Source organism: Pituophis catenifer, unplaced genomic scaffold (genome assembly GCF_029215685.1).
Source record: "Pituophis catenifer annectens isolate HBS135680 unplaced genomic scaffold, rPitCat1.0.hap2 SCAF_10, whole genome shotgun sequence".
Lineage (NCBI taxonomy): Eukaryota > Metazoa > Chordata > Lepidosauria > Squamata > Colubridae > Pituophis > Pituophis catenifer.
The window spans coordinates 13,789,292-13,803,500 of NW_027256890.1; the positions used below are offsets into that span (position 1 = coordinate 13,789,292).

Consider the following 14,209-nt stretch of genomic DNA (forward strand, 5'->3'; position numbering starts at 1 on the left):
TCTTCAGGCTGGTGTTTTCGGCTTCGTGCTTCTAGGAGCAATGTGTGATCTCCTAGAAGCACGAAGCCGAAAACACCAGCCTGAAGATGACGAATGAGACTTCGTCGAAACGTTGCCAAGACACCTCCAATTTTACGCGGGAGAAAACCCGAATAACCAAAGACCTACATACAAACACCCGCGAAAACATATATATATCGACCAATCAGAATCCACCTTTGCCTCTTTTCATAGAAAAACGTCAGTTACAATCACACAGTTTGCCCATAAGAACCAAACCGTCGCCCAAATAAGTTAGTATAAATAAAGAAGCATTTCAAACATCCATCCCCATCCCACCGGCTGAATCTCGTTTTTCCTTTGCAAACCGTCCCAAAAAACGGACTTAGTTGGAAGCCTCGCGCGTGTCGGCCCTTGTCTTCGTTCCTTCACGAGATGGAAGACCCCAGATGGCTTCCCAGAAGGGCAGGTTCACCCCAGCTCAGATCCAAGCTGCACAAAACGTCCGAAGGACACACGCCCCAAAAAAAAAGGGAGCGGATTCCAATCCGGGTAGTGGTAGTAGGAGACGATGCACAAACAGGCGGAAGGAAGATATGAATACATTATTTACACGTACTACTTGGGAGTAGTTCCTGTCCCGGTGGAGCCCCGAGTATAGTCAGTGTAGCTGCTTCTCAAAGCAACCCCAGAAACGTATCCAAAACTCAACGTTTCTCGAGCTTGGCAGCTTTTAAGATGCGTGGACTTCAACTCCCAGAATTCTGGGAGAGACGGCTGGGGGAATTCTGGGAGTTGGAAGTCCACGCATCTTAAAAAAGGCCGCCAGGTTTGAGGAAAAAAAAAAAAACATTGCTTCTCTAAAGCAATGGCTTCTTGGAAAGACGGCCTCCTCCCTCGGAGTGCAGGAAGGACAGGATTTGCTCCCTGTCTCAGCAACAGTTTCCTGAAAGGAAGATAAAAGAAGAAGGGAGGAGAAAGAAAGAAAGAAAAAAATGTCAGGGGTCTCCAAAACTTGGCAACTTTTTAAGACTTGTGGACTTCAAATCCCAGAATTCCTCAGCCAGGAATTGAAGGGAGTTGGAAGTCCACACGTCTTAAAAATTGCCAAGTTTGGAGACCCCTGATCTATGTGGTCATAGCCCCCCTCCCCCCGCATAGGCACGGGGGGGGGGGTATTAGGGTTTGAGGCTCTGGAAAGCCTCCTGCACCAACCTGGAAGCCAAAACGGGGTACGGGGTACAGCGCGAGGCCCCCCCCATGCCCCGTTTTGGCGCTGAAAAACCTGCTGCACCTCTTGTGCGCCTGCGTCCCCCCCCTGCGCCCCATACCTGCACAGCAGAGACCCGAACCCCAGCTGGCCAGCGGGAGGCTTGTGCACATACGTGGTGGAGCTGGGCTGGGGCGACAGCTGACGTGCCCGCAGAGATGGCTCTACGTGCCACCTGTGGCACGCGTGCCATCGGTTCGCCATCACGGAGCTAAAGCAATGAACGTTTCGGGGTGCAACACCGATCGAAAAAGAGCTTTAGATTCTGGAGCCAGACCCGAGATCTAATGCCCAAATGTTTTCTTGAAACGTGCAGAGTGCCGGCTGAGCCAGCAGCTGCACATCTGGGCGCGAAGCCTGCCACTTCCAGACCAACTCAGGGCACCTCCACAGCTGTACTAGATGGGGTGGTGGCTGCAAAACAGCTGGGCATTCTCAATGCACATCTGGGCGTGAAGCCTGCCACTTCCAGACCAACTTAGGGCACCTCCACAGCTGTACTCTGGAGGGGGCGGTGGTTGCAAAACAGCTGGGCATTCTCGATGCACATCTGGGCGTGAAGCCTGCCACTTCCAGACCAACTTAGGGCACCTCCACAGCTGTACTCTGGAGGGGGCGGTGGTTGCAAAACAGCTGGGCATTCTCAATGCACATCTGGGCGTGAAGCCTGCCACTTCCAGACCAACTTAGGGCACCTCCACAGCTGTACTCTGGAGGGGGCGGTGGTTGCAAAACAGCTGGGCATTCTCGATGCACATCTGGGCGTGAAGCCTGCCACTTCCAGACCAACTTAGGGCACCTCCACAGCTGTACTCTGGAGGGGGCGGTGGTTGCAAAACAGCTGGGCATTCTCGATGCACATCTGGGCGTGAAGCCTGCCACTTCCAGACCAACTTAGGGCACCTCCACAGCTGTATTCTGATGGGGGCGGTGGGTGCAAAACAGCTGGGCATTCTCAATGCACATCTGGGCGTGAAGCCTACTTCCAGACCAACTCGGCACCTCCACAGCTGGAGGGGACGGTGGCTGCAAAACAGCTGGGCATTCTCGATGCACATCTGGGTGTGAAACCTGCCACTTCCAGACCAACTCAGGGCACCTCCACAGCTGTACTCTGATGGGGGGCAGCGGCTGCAAAACAGCTGGGCATTCTCGATGCACATCTGGCCATGAAACCTGCCACTTCCAGACCAACTCCAGGCACTCTTGATGGAGAGCTGCAAAACAGCTGGCCATTCTCGCTTTGCTCGCTCACTAACTCTCCTAGGGTTTTTCAGGACCAGTGCTTCCCAGGTCGAACAATTTGAAATATGGTTGGGGGTTTCAATTCCCAGAATTCTGGGGGCCTGCCAGGTGAGGGGGTGGGATGGGAATTCTGGGAGTCGAAGTCCACGCCTCTTAAAATGACCCAAGTTGGAAGAAAAAAAAAAAAGAAACATGAAAGCAAACATTTCTGACATCTGACCAACCAATATATAAATATTATTACTCTGCTTCTGCCACTACAAAGCCTGTAGTACAGTGGACTAAAGCACACTTATTAACATCTGCTGCTTGCAATTACTGCAAGTTCAAGTCTCACCGGACTCAAGGTTGACTCAGCCTTCCATCCTTTCTAAGGTAGGTAAAATGAGGACCCGGATTGTGGGGCCAATAAGCTGACTTTGTATAAATATACAAAAAGTATGAAGGCTATTGCTTAACGCATTGTAAGCCGCCCTGAGTCTCCAGAGAAGGGCGGCATATAAATCAAATTTAAAAAAAAAAGAAAAGAAAGAGAAAGAAAGAAAGAAGGAAGGAAGGAAGGAAGGAAGGAAAGAAAGAAAGAAAGAAAGAAAGAAAGAAAGAAAGAAAGAAAGAAAGAAAGAAAGAAAGAAAGAAAAAGAAAAAAAGAAAAAAAGAGAAGCTGACTTTGTATAAATATACAAAAAAAGGATGAAGGCTATTGCTTAACGCACTGTAAGCCGCCCTGAGTCTCCGGAGAAGGGCGGCATATAAATTAAAGCAAAAAAAATAAAAATAAATTAAATTTGGAAAGCGAGGCTCAGGAAACTCGAGGGGCAGCTGCCTCTACCCCCCCACCCCAAGCAAGGGCTCTTACCGAGAACGTTGTGTTTACAGAGAGGGCAAGTCTGTTGCAGGAGAAGCCACGGATCTACGCAGTCCCGGTGAAATTCGTGCAGGCAGGGTAGCACCCGGAGACACTGTTGGGCAAGCCAAGATCTACTCAGGAGTTGCAGGAGGGAGGAACCACCTGCGTTCTTTCCCTCTTGAGTTGGTAGCTCCTCCTGGCCTCACATGGTTCGGCCTCTTTCTTTTGCTTTTTTTTTTTTTGAAAAAGTTTATTTTTATTTCTCATGAACATGTCTTAAAACGTACCGTCTTCTTATCTATTGCTGATCATACCTATTCTCTTTTGACTTTCGCATTAGTTCATTAAGCCATTTAAATATCTCCGGGGGTTTGTTAATTGATTTATTTTCATTCATTTCATTTTTCATTTTATTAAATTTGTATACCGCCCTACTCCCGAAGGACTCAGGGCGGTGAACAGGCACAAAATAAAACACATAAATGCAAAAGTTAAAAAACATAATTAAAACCAAATTAAATAATTTTATTCAATTTGTATCCCGCCTTTCTCCTAGCGGACTCAGGGCGGTGCACAGCCAGAACTAAAACACATACCAATTTCAAAATTTAAATTTTTTTAAAAGAATTATATGACTTTGGCCCAAAATTTAAAACATTCAAACTAAAACCCATTGACAATTTAAAAAGCTAAAAAAAAAAAGGGGGGGGGGAGGGGGTTTCACGCCAGCCCTGCTTGATGCTCTTCTACCATTCCATCTCCCTTATTTTACGACAATCCTTCTCCTCCTCCTCCTCTCTTTCCCTTCCCTCCCTTCTTCTATCCTCTTCTTTCTTCCTCTCCTTCCCCTTTTTCTCCCACACCTCCCTTCTTTCTAACCGTCTCTCCCACTCTTTATTTCTCCTCCCTTTCTTCCTCTCCTTTTCCCTTCCCTCTCTTCTCCCCTCCTATCTATTCCTCTACTCCCTCCTTCCATTCTCTCGCCGTTGTTGCATTCATTTTCAATTCAGTATCTTTCAAAAGGGTACCCGAGCAGGATTTTCTATTTATATTTACTTTCTTTTCAGTTCCTTTTCTATTTCACACGTATCATCATAAATTGTACATTTACATAATAATATTTTTTTCTTTCCCCCCCCTCTTCCCCCCTTTTCCATTTACACAGGTGTCATCTGGGTTTCTATATCTTTTTGGCCTTCTCTCTCATTTACTTATTTATTTTATTTTATTTTTATTTTGTTTCCAATTTATATACCGCCCTTCTCTCTGAGGACTCAAGGCGGTGTACAGCCAAAATTAAGAACATGAAATACAAATATTAAAAACAATTAGAATATATATAAATTTGGCCCAAAAATTAAAAATCACAAACCAATTAAAACATTTAAAAATTTCTTCTTAAGCCAGCCCGGCTTGCTGGAAAAAATGGGTTTTAAGGGCACGACGGAAGGCGCTGAGGTCTTATACCTTTTCTAATTTATTAATCCATAATCTTTTATGGTTCAGCCTCTTTTGAAGAGAACCCTGGTTAAGACATCTCAACTCCATCTCAGCACCTCCAGAAGCACCTCCAGGGATCTACGACAGAGGGAGCAACCAGCTCCCGATCTCCGGTTAGACGTTCCAACATTTCCAACATCTCCAATAAATCAGCCACAAGCAGAATTTATCTCCGAGTCTTACCTGATTCTTCTGAAACTGGTCCAGGCAGATGGCACAGCTGTCAATCTCGTGCGCCCAGCTGTGGGGTGCCCTGCCAGGATGGTAACGCCGAGTTTTCAAGGCCAGCAACTTCTGGGCAATGTGTTGCTTGAGATCCAGCTGCAAGTGGAGAAGATTTACTATTAGGCCGACCGATACCATCCTCACCCTACAAGAATGGACTATAGAATGAATAAATCGGACATCCAGCCAGTGATGAAATTTGTTATTACCGGTTCTGTGGGCGTGGTTTGATGGTAGTGGGGGGGTTAATGTGACTGGGTGGGCATGGCCAACTTTTTTTTTTTTTTACTTTTAAAAGCATTTTTTCTACAACCTTAAGAGGTTGCAGAAAAAAAAAATGCTTTTAAAAGCCTCTGACGATCAGGCAACTCAGCTGGGATCGTCAGAGGCTTTTAAAAGCAATTTTTTTTCTACGACGTCTTAAGGTTGCGGAAAAAATGCTTTTAAAAGTGTAAAAAAAAAAAAAAAAGTTGGCCATGCCCACCCAGTCACATTAACCTTTACTGATTCTTCTTTTGTTGCTTGCCATATTATTTTAGATAAAAGCCTTTCAGAGGCTTTTTTTTTTCTGAAGCTCTGTTTGGAGGCTTTTTTTCTGAAGCTTCTTTCAGCCTCTGAAACCTCCGTTTGAGAAGCCGGGCGGGGCTACATTCGGAGTATAAGACGCAACCAGATTTTCACCCTCTTTTTTTGGGGAGAAAAAGGTGCGTCTTATACTCCGAAAAATACGGTATATTGAATTCTACTGAATAGTGCAATATTAATGCAATATCAGGGGTTATCAATTCAATTGTATAGAATGCGAAGGAGGTGTGGGTTTTTTTGTTTTATTTTTATAGTTATAATGCGCACCGAAGAGGGCATTTCATATCGTTGTACGGGGTGCAATGACGATAAACGAAATCAAACTAAACTAACGCTACGCCCGAGGCCGAGAGCGGGGCCCCACCTCAGATTCTTGGTCCAACTGACTGTGCCGGGACTGTCGTTGTGCCTGCACAATCACACCTGTGCACAGGATCAACGCAATGAGCAGGATTGCATTCCACAGCTGCTGGAGGTATTTCTGCAAACAGAGACCCGCCCCCAAAAGGAACAGTCGTCACTCCTGAGTTGATGAGTGGGGTACAACCTGCTTACTCGGGCTTAGTAAAACAACAACAACTAACAACAACAACGAGCCTGGATAGCTCAGCAGACTAATGCATTGTAATTTAACTCCAGCTGTCTGCAATTAGTAAGTTCGAATCTCACCAGGCTCAAGGTTGACTCAGCCTTCCATCCTTTCTAAGGTAGGTAAAATGAGGACCCGGATTGTGGGGGCAATAAGCTGACTTTGTATAAATATACAAAAGGATGAAGGCTATTGCTTAACGCATTGTAAGCCGCCCCGAGTGTCCGGAGAAGGGCGGCATATAAATCAAATTAAAAAAACAACAACAACAACTTAGCAGCCATTTTTTACGCACAGAAGGCAGAGGAGAGGAGAGGAGAGCAGTGGAAATCAATGGGCCGGTCCTCGGGACGAAGAGGCACCACTGCTAGTGAAGCCCCACCTTAGCTCTGGGGATGAAAGGCAAGGAGCGGAGATGAATAGGTGTGGCAGACAACTATTCATCTGCCAGCCAGACAGACTTCTTAGCCTGCGGTGAGAGAGAAACTTTTTGCCGGGGCTGCTGGCGCTCCGAATAAAGAAATATTTTGAGTTCACTTCAGAAGGTTTGTCGTGTTTGGGGAGCTCGGTCAGAACCGAACCACTTTACAAATTGGGCAGCTGTAGTAAATCTACTATCGATTTGCAACCATTTATCTAGTGACTACAACGGCACTGGGGGAAAAAAAAGGCCGATGGCCAATCCTTGCATTTACGACCATCGTCGCATCCCCTGGTCCGGCGATAAAAATTCGGGGCTTTGGGCAACCCGCACGCATTTGCAACGATTTGCAGCACCCTGAAAATACGTGATTTGTCATTTGTGTGATTTTTTTCCCCCAGCCGGCTTCCAACAAGTGAAGCCGACAAGGCAAGCCGGCCAGCTGTTTCGCTTAACGACCACTTGTGATTTGCTTAACAACGGTGGCAATAATTGGCTTTCGAAACTGGACGCGACCTCACTGCCTTGCTTAGCAAGGGGGAATTCTGTTCCCGTTAAGTCGAGGCCTACCTGCCTTCTTCTGTTGTTACCTGTAGCCTCCAGAATGTTCTTCTTATGACCCGCAGGGACCTATCAATCAACACATTTCAACAGAACATCTGGCTCTTTTCACCAACCTGGACCTTTGAGCTGTTTTCGCCCGTACAGATAACGCCCTGCCACTCGCCATACATGCCACCCCGCGAGAGGCCACAGGTTGACCAGAGGGTCAGAGTCACCCCCTTGAAAGAGAGAGAGAAAAAAAGGGGACGACAACAACTGAGGCTAGGCTAAAACCAGCGTTCGGGACAATGAAACCGATGAGGTTTCAAAAACTACACAACACAACACAACTGGCAGCGATTTAAAGAATAACCGAGTTGGAAGGGACCTCGGAGATCTTCTAGTCCAACCCCCTGCTCGAGCAGGAGGCCCTATGCCAGTGAGGGCGAACCTTTTTTAGAGACCCGAGTGCCCAAACTTCAACCCCCAAACCCAACGATTTATCGCAAAGTGCCAATAGGGCAATTTAACCTGTATAATGAGGTTTTGACTACCTAAAATAACGATAAACAAGGCAAGAGTTCAGCTAAGAAAAACGTGAGAAATGCAGTTTTATGCGCCTACAATTTTTTTTCTGCTTTTGAGCGTTTTAGCAACAATAAAAAAGGAAAACTTTTGTAGTATCATTTCTCTTTCCCTTCCTTTTTGTTTCTCTTTTTCTTTCCCTCCCTCGCTTTCCCTCCCACCCTCTTTTTCTTTCTGTTTCCCTTCTCTCTCTTTCCCTCCCTCCCTCCCTCCCTTTCTTTCTCTTTCCCTCTTTCTCTTTCCCTCCCTTTCTTTTTCTCTCTTCCCCTCTTTCTTTCCCTCCCTCTTTCCCTCCCTCTTTTTCTCTTTCCCTCTCTTTCTCTCTTTCCCTCCCTTTCTTTTTCTCTCTTCCCCTTTCCCTCCCTCCCTCCCTCTTTCTTTCTCTTTCCCTCCCTCTCTTTTTGTTTCTCTTTCCCTCCCTCTTTCCCTCCCTCTCTTTCCCTCTCTCTCTTTCCCTCCCTCCCTTTCTCTCTTTCTCTTTCCCTCTCTCTCTCTATTTCCCTCCCTCTCTTTCCCTCCCTCTTTCTTTCTTTCTCTTTCCCTCCCTCCCTCTTTCTCTTTCTTTGTCTTTCCCTCTCTCTCTTTCCCTCCCTCTTTCTCTTTCTTTCTCTTTTCCTCTCTCTCTCTTTCCCTCCCTCCTTCTCTTTCTTTCTTTTTTCCCTCTCTCTCTCCCTCTCTCTTTCCCTCCCTCCCTCTTTCTCTTTCTTTCTCTCTTTCCCTCTCTCTCTCTCTCTTTCCCTCCCTCTTTCTTTCTTTCTCTCTTTCCCTCTCTCTCTCTTTCCCTCCCTCCCTCTTTCTCTTTCTTTCTCTCTTTCCCTCTCTCTCTCTCTCTCTCTCTCTCTCTTTCCCTGGTCAAGATGGAGGCCGCCTGAGATTGGCATTTGGCCTGGCCTGGGGCTGAGATGCAACCAAAGACCTTTTCTGTTTTGCCAGGAGAGTGTGTGTGTGTGTGTGTGTGTGTGTGTGTGTGTGTCAGAATCCTTCTGAAAGTGCCACACAAAGAGTTTTCAATGAATGGGCCACTCGGCCCCGGCTTCCCTGCCCAGGACGGTGCCACCTCCCTCTTCCCTTGCCAGCCACATACCATGTTCTCCAGCAGCCCTGCTTGGTAGGTGATCTTTGCTGTGGCCTGAAGACCTCTGTAAAAAAGGAAGGAGAGGGAAGAATGAATAACAGAGGCGGAGGGAACCTTGGAGGTCTTCTAGTCCAGCCCCCTGCTAAGCAGGAGACCCTATATCAGGGGTCTGCAACCTTAAAACACTCAAAAGAGCCATTTGGAGCCGTTTCCCACAGAAAAGAAAAACACCGGGAGCCACAAAATACTGGGTGGGTGTGGCCAACTCGACATCACTCACTTCCACCAGTCACATGACCCCCCCCTTAGCCACGCCTACCCAGCCGGTCATTAGGGCTGAGAACCTGTTGTTAAAAAAACACCGGGAACCACAAAATCCTTTTGACATCTCTCTCTCTCTCCCTTCCCTCTCTCTCTCTGTATCCCGCCGTGGCAGGGGAAGGATACTGCAAAATCCCCATTCCCTCCCTACTCCTGGGGGAAGGATATTGCAAAATCTCCATTCCCACCCCACTCTGGGGCCAGCCAGAGGTGGTATTGGCCGGTTCCCCGAAGTACTCAAAATTTCTTGTGCCGGTTCTCCGAACTGCTCAAAATTTCCGCTACCGGTTCTCCCGAACCTGTCAGAACCTGCTGGATTTCACCCCTGCTCCAGTCCTTCCTCCCCTACCCCCACCCCCCCAGTACCCAGGCAGCTCACCTCAGCAGTGCCCCGAGGAGCTTGGTCACGTTTTCTGAAGTCTGGACTATCACCACGGGCTTCGAAAGGACCTGGGAGACATCCAGCTGTAGCAGAGAGAAGGCAAGGAAAAGACCATCGGTGGGGGAATGAGGGCAGGGGGTCCCATTATCTCTCCATGCACCATCAAGAGCATCCATACCTACCTCTCGGATTCTGTTCTGATTCAGGGCAAGGATGAGCAGGGCTGAAGCCCCCAAAACAAGGGCCCGTTTCATCTGCAGGGAGAAAAACCCACCAAGGAATTAGGAAACAGGAAGAGGACGGCGACCCCTTGGTGCTAAAGATCAGGACAAGGAGACCCTATACCCGTGATGGCGAACCTGTGGCACGCGTGCCAAAAGTGGCACACAGAGCCATCTCTCCGGGCACGCCAGCCGTCGTCGCCCATTGCTTTTTCAGGTTTCGGCATGCACGTGTGCCGCCTAGCTGGTTTTCACAAGGGGGGGGGGTCGACGGAAACTAGAAGACCAGCTCCCTGGCGTTCCCTCCCACGATCAGCTGTGCTTTTGAAGCTGTTTTTCAGCTCCCACGATCTTCCGTGCTTTGCCTGCTTTTCTAATTGCTGCTCCCATCAGCTGTTCTTTTGAAGCTGTTTTTCCAGCCGTGAGTGAAGCCATCTTCCGTGCTTTGCCTGCTTTTCTAATTGCTGCTCCTTCCGACGATCAGCTGTTCTTTTGAAGCTGTTTTTCCAGCCCCAAAGCGAGTGAAGCCATCTTCCGTGCTTTGCCTGCTTTTCTAATTGCTGCTCCTTCCGACGATCAGCTGTTCTTTTGAAGCTGTTTTTCCAGCCCCAAGGCGAGTGAAGCCATCTTCCGTGCTTTGCCTGCTTTTCTAATTGCTGCTCCCTCCAATGATCAGCTGTTCTTTTGAAGCTGTTTTTCCAGCCCCAAGGCGAGTGAAGCCATCTTCTGTGCTTTGCCTGCTTTTCTAATTGCTGCTCCTTCCGACGATCAGCTGTTCTTTTGAAGCTGTTTTTCCAGCCCCAAAGCGAGTGAAGCCATCTTCCGTGCTTTGCCTGCTTTTCTAATTGCTGCTCCCTCCGACGATCAGCTGTTCTTTTGAAGCTGTTTTTCCAGCCCCAAGGCGAGTGAAGCCATCTTCCGTGCTTTGCCTGCTTTTCTAATTGCTGCTCCCTCCGACGATCAGCTGTGCTTTTGAAGCTGTTTTTTTTTTTAGCCCCAACCAGCAAACCAGCGAGCGAACTAATGTGCTGAAGCTGACCAGGTTAAGGACGCTAGCCGGATGAATACCTGGTAGGCAGAATTCCCGCCCTCCCCCCCCCATTTTCCTCCCCAAAAACTAAGGTGCGTCTTATACTCCGAAAAATACGGTACCTTGTCAACCACAGTGCTGGCAAAAGATTCCTCTTTGTGGCCCTTGGGGGACTCTGTTTGTTCCTCCTCCACCGGAACCACACCAATCCAGGTGTCCTCATCCTCCAGCCTGGGCTCGGTGTCATTCACCTGGGAGAGAAGGGATGGAAGACAAGGTGACCTCCGTCCGTTCCCTGCAAGCCCAGGAACTCGGCTTCCAGCATCTGCTTTCCAACCAAAGGAAATATGGAACAAGCCACCATGACCTCGTACGCATCGGGAGTTTGTCTGTACAGGTAGACCTCACCTTAACGAACAACTTTGGGACCAGAATTGCCCTGGCTGAGTTAGGCGGTCGTTAAGGGAAGCGCACCTGATATGACGGCCCATTTTTGCCCCCGGTTGTTACACATGAATCGTGGCAGTGAAGTCATTAACCGAATCTGCCCAGTGGGAAGGTATCATGACCCCCGGGAATGCTGCCGCTGTCCTAAGTACAGGTAGTCCTCGAGTTACGACCACAATTGAGCCCGACATTTACGTTGCTAAGTGAAACATGTCCAAAGGCGGCCTCGGGTTTACCTGCCCGTCTTGCCCTCCCCCGTTCTTAGAGCACCAAAAGCCCACTCCTCAAACAGCCCCTCTCTCATGTGGTGTGGAAGAAGGTTGACCCCCCCCGCCCCCTCCCTGGAACACCAAGAGCCCCCTCCCAAAACAGCCGCTCTCCCACGCGGTTCAGAAGGTTGCTCGCCCCCTCTGCCCCCCATCCTTAGAGCCCCCTTCCCAAAGAGCCCCACGCGGTTCAGAAGATGGTTGACCTCCCCTCTCCCCCATCCCTAGAGCACCAAGAGCCCCCTCCCCAAAGAACCCCTCTCCCACGCGGTTTAGGAGGTTGAAACCTCCCCTCTGCCCCCCATCCCTAGAGCCCCCTCCCCAAACAGCCAGCCCCACGTTGTTAAAGGCTGACCCTCCCTTTTCACCCCCTCCCTAGAGCACCAAAAGCCCCCTCCCCTAACAGCTCCTCTCCCACCCGCTTCAGAAGTTGACCCCCCTTCTACCCCCCATCCTTACAGCCCCCTCCCCAAAGAGCTCCTCTCCCACCCGCTTCAGAAGTTGACCCCCCCTCTACCTCCCATCCCTAGAGCCCCCTCTCCAAATGTCCCCAAAGCAGTTCAGAAGAAGGCTGAATCCCCCCTCTCCCCCATCCCTAGAGTACCAAGGGCCCCCTCCCCAAACAGCCCCTCTCCCATGCGGTTCAGAAGTTGACCCCCCTCTACCCCCCATCCTTAGAGCCCCCTCCCCTAACAGCTCCTCTCCCACCCGCTTCAGAAGTTTACCCCCCCTCTACCTCCCCCTCCTTACAGCCCCCTCCCCAAAGAGCCCCAAAGCGGTTCAGAAGGCTGAACCCCCCCTCTCTTCCCCATCCCTAGAGCACCAAGAGCCCCTCCCCAAACAGCCCCTCTCCCACCCGCTTCAGAAGTTGACCCCCCTACCCCTGCCTCCTTAGAGCCCCCTCCCCCCTTAGAGCCCCCTCCCCCCTTAGAGCCCCCTCCCCTAACAGCTCCTCTCCCACCCGCTTCAGAAGTTGACCCCCCTCTACCCCCCCATGCCTTAGAGCCCCCTCCCCAAAGAGCCCCAAAGCGGTTCAGAAGAAGGCTGAACCCCCCCACCTCTCCCCCATCCCTAGAGCACCAAGAGCCCCCTCCCCAAACAGCCCCTCTGCCACGCGGTTCAGAAGAAAGCTGACACCCCCCATCCCTAGAGCCCCCCTCCCCAAATAGCCAGCCAGCCAGCCAGCCAGCCCCCCCCTTCCCCTCCCCGGTCTCTCGCGTGGGGAGGGGGCTGCGTGGGGGGGGCACGGGAGGGGAGGGAGCCCACCCCCCCTGTTCCTACCCCAAGAGCACCAAGAGCCCCCTCCCCAAACAGCCCCTCTCCCACGCGGTTCAGAAGTTGACCCCCCCTACCCCTGCCTCCTTAGAGCCCCCTCCCCCCTTAGAGCCCCCTCCCCTAACAGCTCCTCTCCCACCCGCTTCAGAAGTTGACCCCCCTTCTACTCCCCATCCTTAGAGCCCCCTCCCCAAAGAGCCCCAAAGCGGTTCAGAAGAAGGCTGAACCCCCCCTCTCCCCCATCCCTAGAGCACCAAGAGCCCCCTCCCCAAACAGCCCCTCTGCCACGCGCTTCAGAAGAAAGCTGACACCCCCCATCCCTAGAGCCCCCCTCCCCAAATAGCCAGCCAGCCAGCCCGGCCCCCCCCTTCCCCTCCCCGGTCTCTCGCGTGGGGAGGGGGCTGCGTGGGGGGGGAGGGGAGGGATCCCACCCCCCCTGTTCCTACCCCAAGAGCACCAAGAGCCCCCTCCCCAAACAGCCCCTCTCCCACGCGGTTCAGAAGTTGAGCCCCCCTACCCCTGCCTCCTTAGAGCCCCCTCCCCCCTTAGAGCCCCCTCCCCTAACAGTTCCTCTCCCACCCGCTTCAGAAGTTGACCCCCTCTACCCCCCATGCCTTAGAGCCCCCTCCCCAAAGAGCCCCAAAGCGGTTCAGAAGAAGGCTGAACCCCCCCCACCTCTCCCCCATCCCTAGAGCACCAAGAGCCCCCTCCCCAAACAGCCCCTCTCCCACGCGGTTCAGAAGAAAGCTGACACCCCCCATCCCTAGAGCCCCCCTCCCCAAAGAGCCAGCCAGCCAGCCAGCCCCCCCCTTCCCCTCCCCGGTCTTTCGCGTGGGGAGGGGGCTGCGTGGGGGGGCCCACCCCCCCCCCCTTTGGAGCCCCGCAGGCTCACCAGCACCAGGCTGCCCCGCACAGCGGCCGCCGCCTGCAGCTCCAAGCCCGGCCGGCCCAGCAACGCGCCCTGCAAGGTGCAACAGCAGCCCCGGCCGGGCAGCGACACCTCCACCTGCGCCGCTGCAGCCGAGCCCGGGGAGGAGGAAGCAGCAGCCTCGGCCGCCGCCAGCAGCCACGCCAGCAGCCCCGGCATCGCCATCGCCAGCATCGCCTCCGCCTCCTCCGCCACGCGCCCAACCCCAACCGCCTCCCACCGCCCGCCCGGCTGGGTTGAGCTTCTGTTGCATGCAGAGGAAAGGGGCTAAACCATGGTTTGCTATGGGGGCTCTGCTCCCATTCAACCACCTCTTAGCCGGGGGTTTGTTGGAGAGGGGCTGCAGGCACAGAAAAGGGGCTAAACTATGGTTTGCATGGGGGCTCTGCATCTGCTAAGCCGCCTCTTAGCCGGGGTTTGTTGGAGAGGGTGCATCTGTTGCATGTAGTAGAGG

At 51.5% G+C, this 14,209-nt stretch overlaps 1 protein-coding gene across 1 annotated transcript; it reads right to left on the bottom strand.

Annotated features, from left to right (window-relative positions):
* Nucleotides 1-457: 457 nt before the first annotated feature.
* LOC139322194 (RING finger protein 215-like) lies at nucleotides 458-13,920 on the bottom strand. The gene is made up of 10 exons (XM_070951205.1): nucleotides 13,720-13,920; nucleotides 10,962-11,090; nucleotides 9,771-9,842; nucleotides 9,586-9,671; nucleotides 8,895-8,949; nucleotides 7,360-7,464; nucleotides 6,037-6,153; nucleotides 5,046-5,183; nucleotides 3,372-3,474; nucleotides 458-492 (listed from the first exon to the last, which is right to left on the bottom strand). The coding sequence occupies exons 1-10, from the start codon at nucleotides 13,918-13,920 to the stop codon at nucleotides 482-484; spliced, it is 1,017 nt and encodes a 338-aa protein (XP_070807306.1). The 3' UTR covers nucleotides 458-481.
* Nucleotides 13,921-14,209: the final 289 nt, after the last annotated feature.

What these genes read in the sequence shown, in the direction of transcription:
- LOC139322194 (XM_070951205.1), bottom strand. Translation starts at nt 13,920, where the DNA reads ATGGCGATGCCGGGGCTGCTGGCGTGGCTGCTGGCGGCGGCCGAGGCT. An exon ending in CAGGGCTGCTGGAGAACATG is followed by an intron (nt 7,465 to 8,894) that starts GTATGTGGCTGG and finishes CTCTCTTTCAAG; the next exon opens with GGGGTGACTCTGACCCTCTG. An exon ending in AGTTGGACCAAGAATCTGAG is followed by an intron (nt 5,184 to 6,036) that starts GTGGGGCCCCGC and finishes CTCCACTTGCAG; the next exon opens with CTGGATCTCAAGCAACACAT.